The sequence below is a fragment of the Artibeus jamaicensis genome, unplaced genomic scaffold (assembly GCF_021234435.1).
Source record: "Artibeus jamaicensis isolate MK-2021 breed Jamaican fruit bat unplaced genomic scaffold, CSHL_Jam_final contig_3197, whole genome shotgun sequence".
Lineage (NCBI taxonomy): Eukaryota > Metazoa > Chordata > Mammalia > Chiroptera > Phyllostomidae > Artibeus > Artibeus jamaicensis.
The window spans coordinates 233774-255250 of NW_026521752.1; the positions used below are offsets into that span (position 1 = coordinate 233774).

The window sequence follows — 21477 nt, forward strand, 5'->3', positions numbered from 1 at the left end:
AAATATTAAAGGGACTTATTTAAGAAAAAAAAGATCAAAACTATGAACAATAAAATGACAAACTCACAACTATCAACATCTGAATCTAAAAAAATGAAAACAAACTAAGCAAACAACTAGAACAGAAAAAGAATCATAGAAATGGAGATCACATGGAGGATTATCAGCAGGGAGAGGAAAGAGGGAGAATGGGGGAAAAGGTACAAGGATTAAGAAGCATAATTGGGTCCTGGCTGGTGTGGTTCAGTGGAATGAGCACCAGACTGCAAACCAAAGGGTCTCAGTTCAATTCCAAGTCAGGGCACCTGCCTGGGTTGTGGGCCAGGTTCCCAGTTGGGGGCCTCTGAGAAACAACCACACATTGATGTTTCTCTCCTTCTCTTCCTGCCTTCTCCTCTCTAAAAGTAAATAAATTAAATCTTTTAAAAAAGGAAGCATAATTGGTAGGTACAAAATAGGCAGGGGGATGTTGAGAATGGTATAGGAAATGGAGAAGCCAAAGAACTTACATGCACCACCCATGGACATGAACTAAGGGGGGATTTGCTGGAGGGAAGGGGGATACCTAGTAGATGGGCAAAAAGAAAAAATTGGGACAACTGCAATAGTATAATCAATAAAATATACTTAAAAAAATCTAAATCAAATAGTGTCAATTTTTTTTTTAAAACTATAACAGAATAGAAACTGTTCAACTCAAAGTGTTTTTTTAAAAGATTTTATGTATTTATTTTTTAGACAGAGAGGAAGGGAGGGAGAAAAAGAGGGAGAGAAACATGGATCAGTTGCCTCTCAGAGGCCTTCAACTGGGGACCTGGCCTGCAACCCAGGCATGTGCCCTGACCAAGAACTGAGCCAGACATCTTTTGGTTTGCAGGCCAGCGCTCAGTCTACTGAGCCACACCAGCCAAGGTAAGACTGTTTTATTAAGAGTATATCACATAGTTTTTTGTTTTATAAAATGCTTGCTTCTTTTAATATATGGAGTGTGTGTATGTGTGTTTATGGGCTCTGAATATAAAACATATGCTTCCTGTGGGTTGCAGTAAAAAATAAATTGGAAAAAATTATGCCTTGGAGGAATTTCTGATCCAGATAGATGGTTTTCTTTAAGAATGTGTAGGGTATTCACAAGTTCCTGTGTCTGTGGAGCTCCCTAGTTTAAACTAAGTGGGTTCTCCTCCCATGAACATGCTGTTAAAGCATGGTTGGGTGTAGACAAAGCAGCAACCTGGAACATTATGGGGTTAAATGACCTTTTGTGAGCTCTCCTGAGGCCCTGTCATTTGTAAGTCCTTTCCTGAAAATGAAATGGAAAATTTCATTTTTGGTTGCAAGGAAGCAACTTCTTAGTGAATTATTTTTAGCAGAACCCTTTTATTAATTAAGCTCTGCTTTTTTAAATTTTCTGTATTATTTAGTAGTAAAATCTGTTTGTGCCTTAAGTTGTCTGTCATACTCCTTTACCCTTTTTCCACTTCTGTTCAAGAGTGGTATGGATCTTGGGACTTCCGCCAAGATGGAGGTGTAGGTGGAACCACCTTGCTTCTGTGCACAACCAAATCTAAGAACAACTATTTTTAACAACAAAAAACACAACCAAGCCACACAGAAAATGGACAATACGGAGTCCAAAGACAACGAAATGCTCAGCTAACCCGGTAAGAGGAGTGAAGCCAGCAGTGGAGCAGGTTGGCAAGAAAAAATCCCGGAACGGGTGGTGCGCAAGCAGCCAAAGGTGCAGATCGGGGGCTGGCTACGGGAGCACACAGGGAAGAGGCGCAGCAGGCTGTCTGTGGTGGTCGAGCATCTGCGTGCGGATAAACCAGTGAGGAGGGGAGCCAGCATGGGGCAGCAGGCTCGCACAATTCTGATCGGATAAACAGGCCCGGGGCGAGTGGTGTGACTGGACGGACTGGGCTAGCGGAGAGGACCGCCATTGCTCCCTCTCTGACCACACCCCCACACACAGCGTCACAAACCAGCGACCTGGGTCGCCCCGTCGTGGTAAACAATTAAGGCTTCGCTCCGCTTACTTAAGGGTGCGAACAGACCAAAAATGGCTCAAGAACAACTCAGAGCCCCAGAACCAATAAATCTAAGCGATGAAGAAATAGCCAGTCTTTCAGATGCACAGTTCAAAACACTGGTTATCAGGATCCTTACAGAACTGGTTGATTTTAGTCACAAATTAGAGAAACATATGGAAGCTAAACTAATTGAAATGAATGGTAATACAAAGGAAACCAATAGTAAGGGAAAGGAGATTGGGACTCAAATCGATGGAGTGGACCAGAAGGAAGAAAAAAATGATCAAACAGAAAAGAATGAAGAAACAAGAATTCAAAAAAATGAGGAGAGTCTTAGGAACCTCCAGGACATCTTTAAACGTTCCAACATTCAAATTATAGGGGTACCAGAAGGGGAAGAGTCACGAGTGGAAACTTTATTTGAACAAATAATAAAAGAGAACTTCCCCATTCTGGCAGAGGAAATAGACTTCCAGGAAATCCAGGAAGGTCAGAGAGTCCCAAAGAAGTTGGACCCAAGAAGAAACACACCAAGGCACATCATAATTGCATTAGCCAAGATTAAAATGAAGGAGAGAATCCTAGAAGCAGCAAGAGCTAAGGGGACAGTCACCTACAAAGGAGTTCCCATCAGACTGTCAGCTGATTTCTCAAAAGAGACCTTACAGGCAAGAAGGGGCTGGAAAGAGGTATTCCAAGTCATGAAAACCAAAGACCTACAACCAAGATTGCTCTATCCAGCAAAGCTTTCATTTAGAATGGAAGGGCAGATAAAGTGCTTCTTAGATAAGACCAAATTCAAGGAGTTCATCATCACCAAGCCCTTATTATATGAAATGTTAAAGGGACTTACCTAAGAAAAAGAAGGTAAAAAAGATGAACAGTGAAAGGACAGCAAACTCGCAGTTATCAACAACCACACCTAAAACAAAAGCAAACTAAGAGGACAGCTAGATCAGGAGTAAACCATAAAAATGAAGATCACATGGAGGGTTAGCAACAGGGGAGTGGGAGGAGGAGAAGGGGGGAGAAGGTACAGAAAATAAGTAGCATAGACAGTAGATAGAAAATAGATAGGGGGAGGGTAAGAATAGTAGGGGAAATACAGAATCTAAAGAACTTGAGACACGTGTTCATGAACTAAAGGGGGAAATGGTGGGGGAGGGGTATGCAGGGTGGAGGGGAATGGAGGGGGGAATAGAACAAATGTAATGGCATAATCAATAAAAAAGTTAAAAAAAAAAAAGAAAATCCAGGGAAAAAAAAAAGAGTGGTATGTTTTAGGAGCTCAGAGTGGCCTGGGGTAAGTGGTATTGCTGACAGCGCTTCTAAAGAGAGAGACTGGCACAAGTGCAAAGGTCAGAACATCTTTGTGTCTACACCCCCTAACAAATCCCAGAAGGGTGTCTTCTTGCACTTGCAATGATTTAAAATTTACCTAATCAGGTTCCCTTTACCATTGAAACCAAGTGGTCTTATAATATAAACTGCTGTTTATAAAGGCATGTGCACAGAGGATCTGCTGACCATTCTTTCAGTAGGTGTTTACTGAGCACCCTTTCTGTGCAAGGCACTCTTCTAAGCTCTGGGTATGGTGATGAGCAAGGCAGGCAGGGGCCCTGCCCAGGAGCTTCTGTTCCAGGGAGCCCGCTCCTAGGCCATCTTATGCACTGGCCTTTTGGTCCATTGGTCTTGTTGGGTTGATTTGTGTAATAGGTTTACCCTTCCAAAGTGATGGCTAGGCCCAAGGACCACTCCCTCTTTACGTAAGTGGAGCCAGGTATGAAGTATGCAAAAGGCTTGTAAGAGAAAATGGACTTTCTTCTTGGGAAATTCTACAGATTCTTTAGAGAATGAAACCCTAGACTTTGAGAGCCCTAGATCAACAAAACAATATTTGAAGCACAAACGTGTTCATAGACAGCAGTCAGACAGGACAACATTCATCATATCAAGATTTGTTACTCTGATTTCTGAAGAAACTTTTTAGGAAAGCACCCCACCCTCACCTATAGCCTCCCAATTCCGTAGTATCTAAACCTTGTGAAATCTATCCATGTCAGACTGCCACCCTCCAAGCACAATTCCGTATTAGGGAGAACTTATTTCACTGCCTATTTTTCCTGAGGTTAAGAGAAAATTTGTGATGGGAATGTATGCTAATTCTTTCGGGACTAATTAAACAAACAGATTCAGGGAAAGAGAAGATTTAGGATAGTTAAGAGATACACACACATATATAGTTTTGGAATAATAGCCATCAATTTTTCCACTTGAGCATTTTTATGAAGAGCAAAGGGCAAGAAGCATCTTATGTCCTCTCAAAGCTGAGACACATTTTGACGTGGAGATATTAAAAGCAAATTTGGTGCCCAAGACAGGTGCCAGATTTTAATTACAGTTGGCATTTCTGAGTATGCTTTTGGCAGAGGTGAGCATCTTGTTGGAAAAGCCATAGATTTTGACACCAGCAGTATGGGTGCCCAGTTGAAAATAATTTCCCTCTTATTTTCATTATGTTGGTTGTAAGAGAAAACTTCAGTGATTAATATTTAAACAAGATATTCTCTGTTCAGAGAAAATGGTTATTCATTGGAATTGTCTTAGTGGTTTGGTATGTTAGCTCAGGGGGTAATAATATCTATCTTAGAGCCTTTAAAACCCCCCAGTTAAAACAATAAAATATGATGTTTCATTACAAGAAATGAAATTGGCCTACACCAGGTTTTCCATTAAGTTCCAGGTCACAGACAAATAAAGTAAGTATGTTAGGGGGAAAATATCCTTTTTAAAAATAATTAGGGAGCTGTCTGTTTTGTTCACCAGATGGAAAATCCGTAGTTGTGGGTGGTCTGTGTCAGAGAGAGCATCTCTGAATTGGCAGGACCATGTCTGTAACTTTTCAAGTCCTAGGACAAAAATTTGAATGCCATTGACTGTTCAGAAGGCTCCAAATATGTTTTAGCCCTTCTCACTCTGCTTCCTGAATTTCGCCAATTCTCTGAAAGAGTGTATAAGTAAATTGATTGTGGCATGCCAAAATAAGTAGTCCATTGTTCTTTGAATTCTGAAACAGTATTACTGTCAGTCCTTGTTTTCTGTGACTTTTCTTTCAATACATTATGATGATAATCTGATTAGTGGAACTGCCTGTGTTACTATTGAGAAGCCCCCTTTTATTACACTAATGTACTCCAGAGCAAATAGTGTGGCCAAATGTGACTGAGGCTAAGGAAATCGTCCTAAGATTATTTGTTGAAGAAGGATATTGTACTGTCATTGATGGGGTCTTTATGAACTTGCTTTGATATTCTAATAAAATTAATTCAACCAAAAGATAAGCTTTTCTTACTGATTTCTTTGGTTGGTAATAAAAGTTAGTTCTATCTAGCTTCTCTAGTAGTTTTTCAAAACCAGTAGTGTTTTTTTTTTGTACGCCTCAAAGTATCATTTTTTTCAGCCCAGTCTTACATGTTAACATCTGCAAATTGGACTTTGAGATGAATGTGTTTTATATCCTAACATAAGGATGTATATTGTGTTTACATAATATTTAATTCATAAATTTAACCCCCAAGTTTTAAAAAAAAAGACTGTTAATGATTACAGGAGAGTTAGATGAATAAAATCATTTCAAATACCTGAATGCATAAACTTTAAAATTGACTGAAAGAAAAAGGCCCAGAATGTAAATCATTTTTCTTGGACAACAAACGTTTGGCTTTGAATGTACTATGATATTCTGTCTGTGTGTAGTAAAAGTGGCAATGGTTTATTAGTTCCATATCCCCCAAGCACAGATGCTGCACAGTCTGTCCCTTTTCTGGGCACTAAACAGCGGGTTTAAAAAACATAATTTTGCTTAAGTTTCCTGCTTGCGTTCTGTGTTGTACTATTAATAGCAATCCTTTGTTGTTTGTGCCAGCTTACTTCTAGCATAAGACAATGATGTGCAGGAACTGTTTTTAACCAGAGTACTTCCAATTAGCACCCGTTTTTCATATGAAAGTCCATGTGCAGTTCTGTGAAGAATATAAACACTTAAAAATTATGTCATGAAGGTAAGAAAGCTAAGTAAGTTTAACAGTTAACAGAGTTCAGTTGGATATACCTATGCAATGTCATGGTTTCCTTGGCAAGTCTTACTCATTTGCTATTAAAGGTTGATGAGGTGTGGGGAAAATTTGAAATAGTGATGGAGGACTTAATATGTTAAATGTTCTGTGGTTCTTCATGATAAAAATGTGTTTTTCAAGAAGGGAAGTAGAAACCTCAAGTGTTTGACCAGTTTCACCCTCTCTGTCCCAGAGACAGAAACTATATCACTGAATTCTCATTTGGTATGGATCTTGAGTTGGCCAAAGGTAAATGTGCTCTTCTGAGAAGTTAAGATACACAAAGAGGTCTCTGTGTCAGTTGTGTTGTTCTGGTTATCAGAACGTGCAAGGTCACAAGCTCTGAAGCTTCATGTTTTGTGGCTGAACTCTTCAGAGTTATTCTTGACTCCACCCAATTCCTCTGACTGTATATCTTCATCATGGCCCCCACTCTACCTTTCGTCACTGCTGCCTTGGCCCATCACTGTCTCTTCTTGCTGTTACCTCCTCCTTACTCTCCCCCTTCCAAAAAGAGTTTTATGAGTATAGAACTCCTTGCTGCACTCTCTAAATGTTTCAATAGCTCCCCACACTGAAGAATGAAGAACTTACAGGGCCATTCCATGTCCTTTATACCCTGACCCCAGTTCACCTTTTCAGATCATCTCTTTCCTGCTCCTTATACCTGAACTCCAGTCATATTAAGATTCTTAATGTGATGAGACATGCTACCCACCCCATCCCTGCCCCTCACTCTTGCTGTCTCCTTGCTGTGCTCATGCTATTCCTTCTTCCTATAGTACCCTCCTCCCCACTTTCCAGCAGGTGAATTCCTGCTAATCAGATTTCACCTTCCTCTTATGATGTCTTCCTGTCACCCATTCTCACCCTGGGTAGCAGCCACCCTTCCACTGCATCTCTATAGCTCTGTTCATGTGTGACTGTTATCCTTTGCATTCTGTTATTTTTCTTATAGCAGATTAAATCTCCTGGTGTGTAGCACTGGTCCTTGTACCTGTATGAAAGTGTGGCATCTGTCTTGGTGCTGAGTGCATGACAAGAATTTAATAAATTATTTTTAATGAAATGGCTTTCTACCAGTAAAGATTCTTGATTATAAGCAACTAAACTTGGCTCTTTTAGGTAAAAGGGGATTTACTGGATAGATATGAGCATACCCACAAAATCGATGAGGCATCTGGGTGTCAGCACTGCTCCTCTGTCTTGTCTCAGCCCAGCCACCAGACTGCATGTGCCTCCAGCATGTTCGGTCTTTAACTCTGTTCAAGGACGTGTCTGAGTGGTTGGTTGAAATGGGTCCACCCTTTGGCTCTGGGCGAGCTGGGCACCTTGAGCATATTCCCAGCAGCAGACTGCTAGCTATGGGTAGGATGCGGCTATTCCTCCTCACGTGGAGTAGATCTCGTTGCCATGATAACCAGCAAGCATGCACCCGGGGTGAGTGTTCTGTTGCTAGTGTGCAGCCGCCCTGATTTGGTAGGGATTCTGAGCAAGCCTTTCTACCCCAAAGACAAGGAAGTTACCTATTAAAATGCAGTTTTCTCTGGAAAGGATGATAGCAAGCCCTGCTAGTTAGCATCCATTTGCCAAAAGTAGAACCTGTGGGTGCAGGGTGTAGAGTAGGCATGGGCAGGTGAGGTGAGAAAGGGTAGTGAGCGTACCAGCAATAAATACCGCACACACCACTCAGTGGTACCACACCCTCCTCTTTCACCTCCACACTCCTGGGCGGCACCACTCAGAGACCACAGTCATGTTCTTCACCCAGAGGTGAAGGTGCCCCCTGAAGCCTATTTCTCCTTATAAATCAATCAAATCACAATGGATACTGCTGTAGCAAATGGGAAGAAGGGCTGTGCTGGCCGCCTGGAGTGGTTGATAGAGAGTTGGGAGGAGGTGCAGTAACAAGATAGGGGAGACAGAGTCTAAAAGATGGTGATAAAATAACATTTCCATGATGAGTGAGCTTTGATCACGCAGCGTAGAAAGGAGATGACACTGGAGAGGTGGGATCATGTGGGCAGAATCACTGGAGCAGGAAGGTGTGCAGAATGCTGGGGAAAGACAGATAAGCCAGTTGAAGATAAAGGTTTGTGTGGGGAGTGGTGGGAAATGAGATGGGAAAGTCATGTTTGGGTCAGGGTGTAGAGAGCCTGGACCTCTTGTAACCAAAGGCAGGTCTGGCTGCCTCCCTCTGTGAAAACCAAAACTCAAGAAGCGGTTGCTGATGTAAAGGGAAGGGGTTTATTCAGATGCCAGCCACCTGGAAGATGGGGACTCATGTCTCAAAGCTCATCTCTACCTCTCAGTGGAGGCAGAGGTGTTTATAAGGAGGAAGAGGGGGACAGAACAAAGAGATCAAGGAAAGGAGTTGAAAAGTTCTCTTTGCAGATGAGCACAGTCCATTGGGATAAGACAAGTCATGGTCCAGTGTGTGTCATCCTGGCTTCAGGTCATCTCAGATTCAAGTCAGCCTGACTGCACTGATGAAGGAGGTCAAATCTCCCGAAGCTGGCATGCCTGAAGGTTGGAGTCTGTATATTTTGAAGTTCATTCCTAGGATACTTATACAAACATGCTGTTTATCTGCAAGCTATATATTAGAGTGGGCACTTACAGAAACAATGTTGAAAGAATGGTGGGGAGGGTTACAATTTCCCACTGTTACATTTTTCCATGTTAGACTCTAGGCTGAGAATTTTAGACATTGCTTTGTAAGTAGCTAGGAATGTCTATAGATTTCAGAATGGTAGTATTGTGATGGGTGTGAGTTTTTAAAAGAGCGGGATTAAGTAGCAGGCCACTGAGGAGGAGTCTGTCTTGAAGCCAAAAACCCGGGAACAAAGATGGCTAAAAAACAAAAATCCTCAGCCCTGGCTAGGCAGTTTAGTTGGATAGAGGATCTCATCGTCTCCATACGCCAAGGTTGTGGGTTTGATGCCAGTCAGGCCTCATGCAAGACTCAACCAATAAGTGCATAAATAAATGGAACAACAAATCAGTGTTTCTCTCTCTCTCCTTCCCTTCCTCTCTCTTTAAAATCAGTAAGTAAAAAATAAACGTAAGTGAGTAAAATCCTCGATGGGAGGAAGAACCTCCCCCGGGAGGCTTAGAGTCTGGACTTAAAGCAATACCAACTCCTGGGCAAGTGTCTGTGCCTTAGTTTACTCACTTGAAAGGTAATGGTGCCTATTCACAAGCATTGCTGTGATCAAATGAAATAGTTATGATCAAATGATGTTTCATTTTAAAATGTGTACTTAATCACCTACATGTATTTGAAAATTTAAAAGCACCACATGAGAAGCTACTGTGATGGGTTATCTCCTTTTCTTGGCTTTTCATTTGTTCTCCAGTTTTTTCTTTCCTATTTTTTCTCCTTGCTAGTGTTTGTTAACCTTCCCTTATCCTTTGAAACCCCATAATGGTCCCTTATCCTTCCCTTATCCTTATCCTGCCCTTATCCTTGCAGACCAACAGTATAGCTTTGGTTTACTTATTCTTTTTCCTGCTCAAAATTAGATGGATTCCGTTGGTGGTATGGTAGGCAAAAGGCAAGGGCTCATTTCATTCAACCATATCCACTAACTAGTATGTAAGTCAGGATACAGGCTTGGTTGTTGTGATCAATGAGACCCCCGAATGCTGTGCCTTTATCCGAAATAATTTCCCTCTCACTTTAACTACAGGTGGTGATGGAGGGCTCATATGATGGCTCAATGAGGATCCAGGTTTCTTTTATCTGGTGGCTATTTCATCCTCAGCACCTTACCTAAGAATGTTGCTCAGACCTGGCCAATGACACAGGGAATGGAATGACATGCCCCTTCCTTTTATGGGTACTCCATACTTGTGCTCACGTTGACCACATCCCATCAACCAGAACTGTGTCCTGTGAATGCACCCAGACACAGGAGATGCTAGGAAATGTTATTGTTAGCTGGGCATCTGTGGGCCTTTCCCTGTGTCCATCCTCGTGGGCAGACGGTGTCAATGGCAGCATTTGCATTCAAGAACTGAGGTGTGTGAAAGGTGGATGGGGTTGGGGAATGCTCATCCTTAGATGCGCAGCCTGGCTTGTACATACACGTGCAGGACTGAGTCAGGAAAGGGGATGGCTGGGACTTCTAGACTCCTCTATACCTGAGCTCTCAGGCTGCATGTGGCAAAGTGGGCCTGCCCAACCCAAATCTTCTGGTCTTCAGTCTTCCCTTTACCCCTATATCATGCTGCTTTCATGTCACCATAGTCTTGCTCACTATCAAGGTCTCCAAAGCAATCACGTCAGAGCAGTGAGTGGAAAGTAAAAGTAGGCAGAGCACTGAGCCTCCAGCCTCAAAGAGTGGTGAGCCACCTGGAGAAGAGTCACTATTTTAAAAATAGGTGGTATTTAGGAAAATAAAAAGACCCAAGTCCTCACTGGCAGCACACAAAGGCAAACCTGAAATGCAGGAAGCTTGTCTTATTAATAATGAAGAGAAATAACAGTGCTGATATTAATCTTACAGGGTCAAATCCAGTAGTTAATACTTCAAACCTCATACTACTGCCATACATGTTTCAGACTCTGTACTCAGCATGTTACTTACTTCTGTGTCTCAGAATAGTTTTATAGGCTTGATCCTGTTATCATTCCCATTTTATACATTAGGAAACATTCACTGAAGTTAAGAGACTTGGCCAATGGTACTAAGAGAATAGATAGAGAAGCTAGACCTGCGTACCTAGGTCTGCTTGACTCCAGAACCTGTGTTTTTAAGTATTAAGCTGTCCTCAGCTGGCCTGTTTAGCATGGGCAGGGGGATGCAGACAGCACTATAGAGTTCTCATGGTGCTGTTCCCATGGCGATGCATACCACAACCATCCCTTGGTGATACCCTTCCTCCTCCTGTCAGTCAGTGAATATGCATTTAGTCCCATCCCTAGGTTGGTTCTGAGCTTCCTCAGTACAGTATTTCATTTAACTCTGGTAACAGCTCTGTAGGACAGGTGTTGCAATCCTTGTTTCATATTGGGTGACCATGAGACCCAGAGAATTACATATCTTACTAGTATCACATGCTGATGTGGCAGAACCAGGTTCTGGCCAGACCCATTCCAAAGCCCATTCTTCCTGTACAATCACTAATTTGTCTTAAGAACCACCCCCTCTCTGCCAGGCCTAAGTAGATAGATCTTAGGTGTTCTTACTACACACACAAAAATGGTAATTATGGGAGGTGATGGATATGTTAACTAACTATTGTGGTCATTTTGCAATATATGTGTACGGGCATACCCCCAAGATATTGCAGGTTTGGTTCCAGGCCACCACAGTAACGCAAATATTTCAATAAAGCTAATCACATGAATTTTTTGGTTTCCCAGAGAATATGGAAGTTATGTTTATACTATGCTGTAGTCTGTTAGGTATAGTCTGCTACCATTATGTCTAATAATACAATGCATATACCTTAATTTAAAATACTTTATTGCTGAAAAATGCTAACCATCATCTGAACCTTCAGCAAGTCATAATCCTTTTACTGGTGGAAGGCCTTACCTTCACTTTGTTTAAAAAAAAAAAACAAAACCCACAAGAGCCCTGGCTGGTGTAGCTCAGTGGATTGAGCATGAGCCTGTGAACCAGAGGATCGTGGTTCGATTCCCAGTCAGGGCACATTCCTGGGTTCCAGGCCAGTTCCCAGCAGGGGACACAGGAGAGGCAACCATACATTGATATTTCTCTCCCTATCTCCTTCCCTTCCCCTCTAAAGATAAATAAATAAAATCTAAAAATAAAACCCCACAAAACCCAAACCACACAGTATCTGGGAAGTACACTAAAGTGAAGCACAATAAAATGATGTATGGAACTGTATCATTTCATTACATTGTACACCTTAAATTTACACAATATTATATGTAAACTATACCTCAGGAAAGCTGAGGAAAAAGGACCCATAGGAGTATGGTGAGTGCTACAATATTGCATTTTGTCACTAGCTTTTTCAGGGTGTCTGCCCACAAAATGTGTCCTGACTTCAGAATGAAGCCGGGACAGCAGCCTCCAGTGGGTGGGATGGGCATTGGAAAGTCCATCAGCTCTGAGCATCTCCCTCCCAGGTCTCAGTGCACACATGGAAAGGTACCCGAGATACCTATGTCAGGATGCTGCCTCAGGTAGCCTGAGGGGCACCGCAAGAAGGCATGCTGGAGATGGCTAACCACTGTGGTTGTCCCAGTAGGACTAATAGGATCACTATTATTTCTCATTATCCCTAAGACAAGCTTTCTAATTCCAGTTTTGCCTGTTGTGCTCTGGCATGACTGGGTGTGGTAACCTCTCTCATTCCAGAAAACAACACATTGTAAGTTGCTCCTCTGTGGAATTTACAATCAAAATGAGTATTTGAAGCATGGAAACTGTTGGCCTTGCTTCTGGCTCCTGTTGTCAGTTTGTGATACAGCCCTTCCTAGATGTCAGGCAGCAGGATGGTCTCACATGACAATAACAGACACCTCTTCTGTCCCATTGGACTTTACTCTTTGCGTTTTCAGCCTCCCCCTCTGAGATCTTCAGGCAGAGTTCATGTCCCCATTTTACAGATGGACAAACCAGTACTCTAACATTATGTAGCTTGCCCAAAGTCATGTAGGCAGGGGTTACTTACTACACGGTAGCCCTTGCCCTAAATAACTGAGGGTCGACTCTGTTAATCCTTAACCACCTTCTTTAACTCTTAAATGCTTTAGGTGTGCACATTTTTTTTTAAAATTTTTTTGGTGTGCACATTTTTATACAGAGGGGAAAGATGCTTCTGTGGAGGCAGCACTGTCTGGAGCCAAGCTCCAGTGTTAATCCCAGCACTGGCATGTCAGTTTCCAGCTGGCAGCAAGTCACTTCTGTGGTCCAGTGTCCTTATCTGTGGAGTGGGAAGAATAGGAATTGTACCTTGGAGAGTTTTTGTGAGGGCTCAGTGGCATAAGATTGGAAGAGCTTAGAAGATGTGTAATGTAACCATTTTACTATTATTATTAAAATAAAAAGGGAGGGGAGAAAGGATGAGGTGGTAATCTTAGGAAAATCAGTGTCAGTTTACTGCCTCGTAAAACCCTGGTATACTGGAGCTGCTTTTGACTAAGCCCTGTCAGTCTCCACCCACATACCCTGGAATGGGGCTTGCCCCAGCATTGTGTACAAAGGTCCCCCCACTCACTTTTATGTGAGCCGCCCACTCTTTTCTCAGTGACTCCTTGGAGCAGGAGGGGATGATGACACGAGTCTTTGTTTCTTTGAGTCACCTGGGGAGGCGTCTTCACCTTTCTGAGTCACATGAGCTGGAAAATGAGAGGTGGAATAGGTACTTTTCAGCTATAACAGACTACCTCTCTTTCATTGCCTCTTAGTACCTATGAAGGAATATTGGTGCCCAGTCACAGAGCTAATTATTTCCCTCCAGAAAGACTAATATATTGACATCAGAGTGGGCATGTATAGAGAGAAAGTCTCCCTATTTACTTAACCTCGTCCTTCAGGTGTGGTTACAACAATTCCTCAGGTAGAAACAGCCCCTTTCAGCTTCCCCGTGGCCTGGAGGCAGTCCTGGGCGTAAGGGGGAGATACCTGTGATACCACCGTTTGCTTCTGGCAGGCCCACCCCAACCTTTGGAATCAGTCCTGTTATTGTTTTGTTTTCTAAAGCCTTTTGTTTCCTCAGTTGACTTTGAAGTTAAGGCAGAAAAACTGCCATTATTGTGCAAGAGAGTTGGGAGAACTGGTATGAGCGGAATGGTATGAGCGGAATGAAGCAGGGAAATGTGGTTTGGGGAGCTGCAGACTGGAGATAATGTAGCCAGACTAGGGTGCAGTTTTAGGAAAACCACTAGATGGCACTCACACACTAGCGTTAGGACTGGTCCATGGTACTACTCCATTTTGGGCTTTTGTAAAATCTCTCAAGGGACTAGCCAAAGCTTTGTATCTGCTATCCCATCCATCCATCCCCCATCCTTCTAACCTCTCTTGATCTTCTACAGTTAGAGAGATATGCCTCTATCCCTGGCCCTTCCCCCCTTTCTCTCTCTCTCTCTTCTTATCTTTAGTGACATTAAAAACCTTACAAAAATATCTTCAAAGCTTCCCACCTTTTTAGCTGCAGTGCTGTATTTTTACTATTATCCTAAGCAAATGTTTACATGGAAGTAAATCCATTTTTAGAGTAGATAATAGGGAAATTTGTTTCTCTCCAGTCATTCTGAGTTTGTTCAATAAAAGAAATAGAAAATGAGGGTAAAGGAGTTATTTAAAAAAGATAATAGATAACAGCAATGTTTTAAGATATTTTCATTCAAAATTATGGGTTAGTAAATTGTAATGAAATAAAAAACCAATTACGATTAATGAGTTATTTCAGCAAATCATTTTCTATTGTTAGAGAATTTTCTGTAGGCCAAGATTCCATTGCAGAATGTCTTGTAAACTGCTGGGGCCAGGAGGGAGAAGGGATAGGAAGGAAATCATAGTCGATATCATTATTTATACCAAGGTGCAAGTTGTATAAAAGCAAACCCCAAAATTAAATATTAATAATTTGTTCTGATATTTCAAAGACATTTTAAAAATGAGTTTCTGTGTATCATTAACATGGTCTCTGCTTCTGGCTGGTTCATCTCTCTCAGCTGCGCGGACACCTTGGGAAGTGGTTTAGAGCATCCTTGCAGAGGTGCTTCATCTGTGCACTTCCTTAGCTGAGCTAATGGTACACTGAGCCCCACTGCTAAGGTTAACCTGTGTGCTGCAGAAGGACAACAGATGGAAATTCTGGTTTGCAGCCACTGCAGAAAAATAAAAACATGTTCCAATGGGAAAAGGATCTTGTATTTCTGCGTTTAAACCTTTGATCTGCATTCACATCTGAAGGGAAGCCTAGACCTTTTGGTGGAGACACATGGCTCTGCATCTGTAAAAACACAGCTGTATATAGCAAAACAAAACTAGTGGAAAATACAATGGTTTTGCTGTGTCAGACTAGTTCCTAATGTTCAAATTCTATACAAATATTGTCTTTTGATAGCTCTAACAAAAATCCTTCTTGACTTTCTGTATAATTGTTTAGTAATGTTTTATTCTTTTAAATTCAGATTTTTAGCAGTTAAAGTACATGGGTTTATTTCTGTTCTCCTTTCTTTGAAAAGGGCCATAAAATAAATAGCTTGTACTTGAATCATAATGACATTATGTAAATTCTGACCTGATCGGAGGTGATGGGGTGTCGGGAGTATCAAATCCTTAAAAAAAAGGTACAGTTCTAACTTGATCCCTGATCCTGATGATCTTTTCTTTTTTAAGGTATTTTGGATTGCATGGGATTTGTGATGCAAGTTACATTCTGCCTCTCGAGCACTCTAGAAACTTAACTGCTTTATTTTGAGCAATTAAGATTTGTTATGGAATGAATTAGTAGCTTGACTTTCCTTCATTTTCAGCTATTTTCTTTATCAGGGTAAGCCAAATTTGTTTCATTTGGAGGCATTTTCCTTGAACCTCCATGTTTCCTCTCAGTCCCAGCCACAGAGCCCAAGTCTGTTACAGTCCGCCTTATCCTGCCCCGTGCGCTTGGTTTCCTACTATTGAATTGACAACCTTTTCCGTCCTTCCCCTTTCCACTGAAGTGCTGGCCCCTCTCGTCCCTTCCCACTCCCTGCCACAGGAATGAGGTGCCCAGAAGTGATGGACAAAAGATGAGGATGAGTTTGATGTGTGAGCAGAAAGCCGCCTGCAGGCCCCACTCTGCAGATGTGTCCCTTACATTCTTCCGAAAGGGGCCAAGTGAAGTGGCAGCTGTTGTTCGGCCACCCTCCCCACTCTCTGCCACCAACATCTTCATCAGCAAGCCTTTGGAGGGGGCTGAGTGAACAATGACTTTAAGAGGGATCATTTTATTTTTATTCTTAAGTATTTTTGTTTACAGAGTTTAGAGAGGAAGGAGGCAGAGGGGGAAACAGTGATTGTTGTTCCACTTATTTATGCATTCATATGTTGATTTTTGTTTGTGCCCTGACTAGGGGATTAAATTTGGGCATATTGGGATCATGCTGTAACCAACTGAGCTACTCGGCCAGGGTGGGATCATTTTATTTTTGTCAGTAATAATAACAACAACCTTTAGTTTTAATCAGGCTGCTGGGAAAAGCCAGAGCTAGATGACAAGTCCTTCCTTGAACTGAGAAAGTTTCCTCTTTGAAGTGCTGGGTCCCTCCTCACCCTTCCAGGAGGGAAGAGGGGAAAAGAAAACAAGTGTGAAGATCTGAAGCCACTGAGGAATGCTGAATTAATGTCTTTCCTCAGCATCCCAGCCCCTCTCAGGTCCTCCCCTTCTTTCAACTCCCTACCCTTTGAAACTGCAGGGATGGGATGGTCAGGCCCTCTCATAGCCACAGGCCGAGTCTCCAACAGGATAGCAGTGGGGCAGTGGCAGTGTAGAGAAGGAAGGACAGGGAGAAGGAGCCAGAGGAAGGTGGTGGAGCATCGTGCAGATCCTCTGTAGGCTGTGGCTGAAGGTTATCCATTGTGATAACAGAAAAACCAAAAAACAAACAAATAAAAACCAAAAAATAAAAACGAACCCCCAAACAAACAAAAATCCCCCCCAAACCCAAATCCTCCTTCACAGGTGCATTTTGTTCCTGGGACTGTTGGTATCGCTAGAGCCCCCCCACCTTTTTTTTTTTTTTTCCAATTCTAGAAGATACTGTCAAGGATTTATCAAGCCTATTAATTTTTCAGGCAGAGCAGATCAAGCCTGCCTTTCATGAGGCCTTATCCTGGTTTAGTTTTCAAAGGTAAAGAATTCTACTTTCTCCTCATGCTTTACATAATTAAAGAAGGTTGTTTTTTCCTCCAGTAGCAGAGAAGTAGTCACGTATAATATTTTTTTGAAGAAAAAGGCCTAACTTTTTATATGGCATCTGATTTTTTGCTCTTTCCTAATTGTAACCAGTGTTTACTTTTTGCTGGTACTTAGTTGTATACCATTCACCCTGTATTTTAATTTCTGACAGGTGGTGTTAGAAACAGTGTTTCCCTCCTCTAGTTTATTCCCTTAAGTTTAAATATGTTCTGTTCTAACAAACTGACAGCGCAATTAAAAACAAATTCTGCAATCTTTGACTGCTCTAATTTGTCTACTACTCTTGGTTTTATTTCACACTAGAGCTTTCTAAAGTTAACGTAGGTGAACTTTTGCTTGTTTCCATCTGCTGAGTTCAATAGCAAATTGTGACCCTCACAACCACTTCAGGGCCTTTTGTGTTCTTACCTGTGCATTTCAATACCTTCTGGGGAAGTGCCTTCAGCTTTAGTACATATGCAAAAAACCTGGGTTGAATTTTCTGACACCCCCTTCCCCCATTGTTTCCATTTGTTGGTGGTGTCCTGTTTTCTATTGTCTGTCTGGTTGTTGATGTTGGCAAAAATCATTTGTTTAACGATGCCTGCCTGGGATGCTATGCCTCATTCTTTATTGGAACGAAGTCTAAAAATATCCCGAAGTGTTTAAAAAATTAATGCATGCTGCTGAAACTGTTACATATTTGCGTACTTTTATTTTTCCATCACAAGGTGGGTAATATTTTAAAGGTATAGGCAGTAATCGTCACCAGAAGCCAATTAAAACCTCCAGGATTCTATCAAAAACAAGTTTGGCAGTATAAATAATTGATATCTGGAAATGAAGCAGCCGCTCTGTGTGCAGGGCCCTGCTGCACCCAACTGGCAGTGTCAGCAGTCCCTGTGCTTCCATGAGCTGGGGGTGGTTCCTGGGCCTCACATCGCCCGGGTTTTCCAAACTGGATAATAAGGCTGCGTACAAACAGATTTTAGCGCGCTCGTGCACACACACACACACACACACACACACACACACACACTTCCTTTGTCTGTAGATAAGAGGAATAGTTGACATTATTTGCAGGTGTTTGAATTCTTAGAGAAAAGGAAAAAATACCCAGGCTCCTCATGAGTTAGGTGTGAACAAAATAAATTGAGGCACTGTCCCAATCCTTCCAGCTTTTTAAAAATCATGTGATTAAAAAAGGACATCTGAGAACAAATTTATGAAGTTGTTATGGCAACTGAAACACTTGGATTGAAATGTGTGTATCTGGAACATGAAAGGTTGTAGGAAGCTGAGAAATAAGCACGGCATTGTATTTGGGGAAGGCGATTGAACAGTGGTAGCCAAATATTATTCCTCTGTCGGACATCACTGAGGGTTACTGCCTTGATTTACACTCTTCAAACTGTGTGGTGATTGATGCGTTCCCAGACTGTGTTGCCCAAAGTCACCATCCTCTTACCAGCGTTTGCTTATTGGTCATTTGACCTGTTGAGAATACACTATCCTCCGTACTGTGTTCAATGTGGAGATTGCATTTAGAGTTGCCTCAGCATTCGCTCCTAAGTTTACATTTCTGTGTTCTCATATTGATGTCCTTGTTTGTGAATAGTCTCTATGGTCTTTTCATTCACTATCTCCCCAACCCAAGTCCACCAAAACACTCACAAGAGTCAATATTTAAATATTCCCTAAAATTCTCTGCTGTTTTCTAAACACTGTTTATCCTGTCTACGTAACTTGTTCTTCTCTTAATTTCTCACATTTAAAATTTTTTCATCTTTAGTGCCAGCAAGGATTTAAAAAATTAACACCTACCAATTGGTATTACATTGTGCTGGAAATAAAAACTAAGCCATATCCAGAATGATTCAAATTTTTTTCAGACATTAGATTTCAGATCTATATATACAGTGTCCAGAAAATTGTCTTTCAAATATTACATATTCCTTTCAATGTATTTGGATTTTCTTCTTTAAATGGAAAGAATTAAATGTCAATTATAATAATTTCAATACACTGACCCATAAGAAATATGCTATTTTAATTGGAAAAAAGTTTGATGATGAAAAATACATTTACATCAAAAAACTCAAATAAAATTTCTTTTTTACAAACATTGATTGTTGAGACTGATTATTCAGTCTCCTTTATTTTAAGCATAATACTTTTTACTTTGATTAGTCTTAATTACTAAAATTAAGCTAAGCGAAGAAAAAGAGAATAAAAGTAAAATAATTTTTAGAAAAATGTATTTTCCTTATGTTATGAATTGGAACTTTTTACTGTTACTGAAATTACTCAATAATTTTTAGTTGGGCATGAGAGTGTAATATAAAAACTGCCTTTAAATAATTGGAGTGTTTTCCTGATCTTTAAAGACTCAGATCACAACAATTTTCTATTCTGTTGCAAAATTAGCTGTTAATCTGTCAGACTGATTATTCATTTTAAATATTTGATTAAACCTGAGCATTTGTGTTTTAAAATCCCTTTTTGCATATGCACATGAAAGTGATTCTATTTTGATATAACTCTCTTGTATAAGAATACATAGATAAAAAAAATTTGGAGTCTGCACATATTTTACAGTAGTAAATTTCCATTTTCCTTTCTCTCCTCTTTCCATTTTAAAGATTAAAAAAAAAGTATGATTTTGATGCTTCCAAAGCGGATACTATTTTATTTCAGGTGAGTCATGTAATAGTTTGTTGATGTTTTCGAGGTCTCTAAACAAAGTCTGATGTGTTAACAGTCTTATTAACGATGTTAAAATAGAATTAACAGCTTGTGGATGCCTCCAGCGCACAATAGCCTGTCAACCTCTCCTGCCCCCTTATAAATTGTACCCCTGCTGTCTTCCCTTTGTTTCATGCCCAATCAGCAAACTAAACTTTTGTGGAGGGAGAAGGCAGTTCAAGTGTTTCTGCAGCAGCTGAAGGGAGGAGCTAATGTGGAATTTACTAGGAGACCAATCATGCTGGAGGGAAGAATGACCCCACATTGGAAAGAAGGACTTTGTTGACCTCCTTGGTTCCCTGACCTTTCCTTGCCACTTTGTCGCTATAAAGAGGTTTACTCTGGTTGTCCCGTATTTTATGATACTTTTATGAAAGCCACAGAGGTTTTAAAAGTTTGGGATTATTTAAGATCCATCTGAGCACAGATTTCATTGTACTTTGTGTTCTAATTTGACTTGATGTTAGCACTCAAAATCATTTTCTAAAAATTTGATACAGCAAGTACTAGTGTTTTTTGTTTTGTTTTTAAAGGGGAATAGAACTTCATCAATTATCTTGAGCCAAAATTGATTCTAAATCTTTTCTAGTGTCTCTTCCTCATAGCTACTTTCATGGAGAAAGAATCAGATTAGATACTGATGTTAGACCATTGGCCTTACTTTGTTGAATTTATGCTTTGAAAAAATAGATTTATATATTCTAAGTCTTTAAAATATTGCCTTTGCCAAGCAATGATCATATGAGTTGAAAATAAAGATGATTAGGAAGTCTATTTTTTCATTAGTTTTGTTAATTTGACAAACTGTCATATTTAAAAGTACAGATTAATGGGCTAACCTGACAAATGAGTGATACTACCTTAACCTTTGTGAAGAAAAACCTTTGCCACCATCTGATTTAGCAACTTATAAAGTATATCACATTTATAAAATATTTTCCAATTCTCATTGAGTGTTATACCAGTTTTGGTAAGGGATGAAACATTATTGAGAATTAAGTGTTTTTTAGATTGCACAAGCACTTTCTTTGTAATTTATTGGTGTTTTTCTCTCCTAATGTGTTTGTTTGTTTGTTTGTTTGTTTATATTTACGTTTCAATGGGCCACTGTTCAGTGGCTCAAAATAGAGTGCTGAGATGTGAGATGCTTTGTTGGTACAAAGAAAAAGCATCTCACCCTGGATGCAGTACACTGAACATTTTCTCTAAACCGAGTTATAAATGAAATTATTCAAATGCTTCCAGACACAGAGAATGGTGAGATACAATTAAATGAATTATGGTTTTAAACTATGAAGACAGAGTGGTGCAGGCTTATCATTTGTCTTAGCTCATATTATTCTACTTATACTAGGTAAGCCCCAGGAGGAATATTTTCTTATACTTTATAAACCCCTAGAGATATGCACCAATTGATTGAGCAGTGTATGAAACTGGAGCAAGCAAGGCCTCATTTGAAACTAGCCACACGGACTGGTGTAAATAATAGTGTGTTCTGGTTGACATCTTTTGAATATGCACTGTTCAATTTGGATCATTGTACCTGGCCATGGAAGAATGTCTGTGTGGTAGGTTTCCCACAACTGCAACTGCTTGTCATTTTTACCCAAAGTCGTCACTGCTGCCCACCCCCATCCCATGCCCTAGTGTGTCCTCACCTTCCATTGCTGGGCAGCAAAACTGTCTTGCAACCCAGTGTAACTGACCTCTTT

The 21477-nt window shown here is 40.8% G+C and overlaps 1 protein-coding gene across 6 annotated transcripts in view; it reads left to right on the top strand.

Moving 5' to 3' along the window:
* The window catches only part of CLYBL (citramalyl-CoA lyase), a 322476-nt gene that overhangs the window by 59836 nt on the left and 241163 nt on the right, over nucleotides 1–21477 (top strand). For 2 of the 6 annotated variants that reach the window (XM_053663523.1, XM_053663522.1), the window contains one exon: nucleotides 1490–3147. The exons of the other annotated variants lie outside the window; for them this stretch is intronic. In XM_053663523.1, coding sequence (XP_053519498.1) covers nucleotides 2060–2887 — 828 coding nt within the window. In that variant the 5' untranslated portion in view covers nucleotides 1490–2059 and the 3' untranslated portion in view covers nucleotides 2888–3147. Of the gene's footprint in view, nucleotides 1–1489; nucleotides 3148–21477 lie in introns of those variants that run through there. 6 annotated transcript variants of the gene reach the window in all.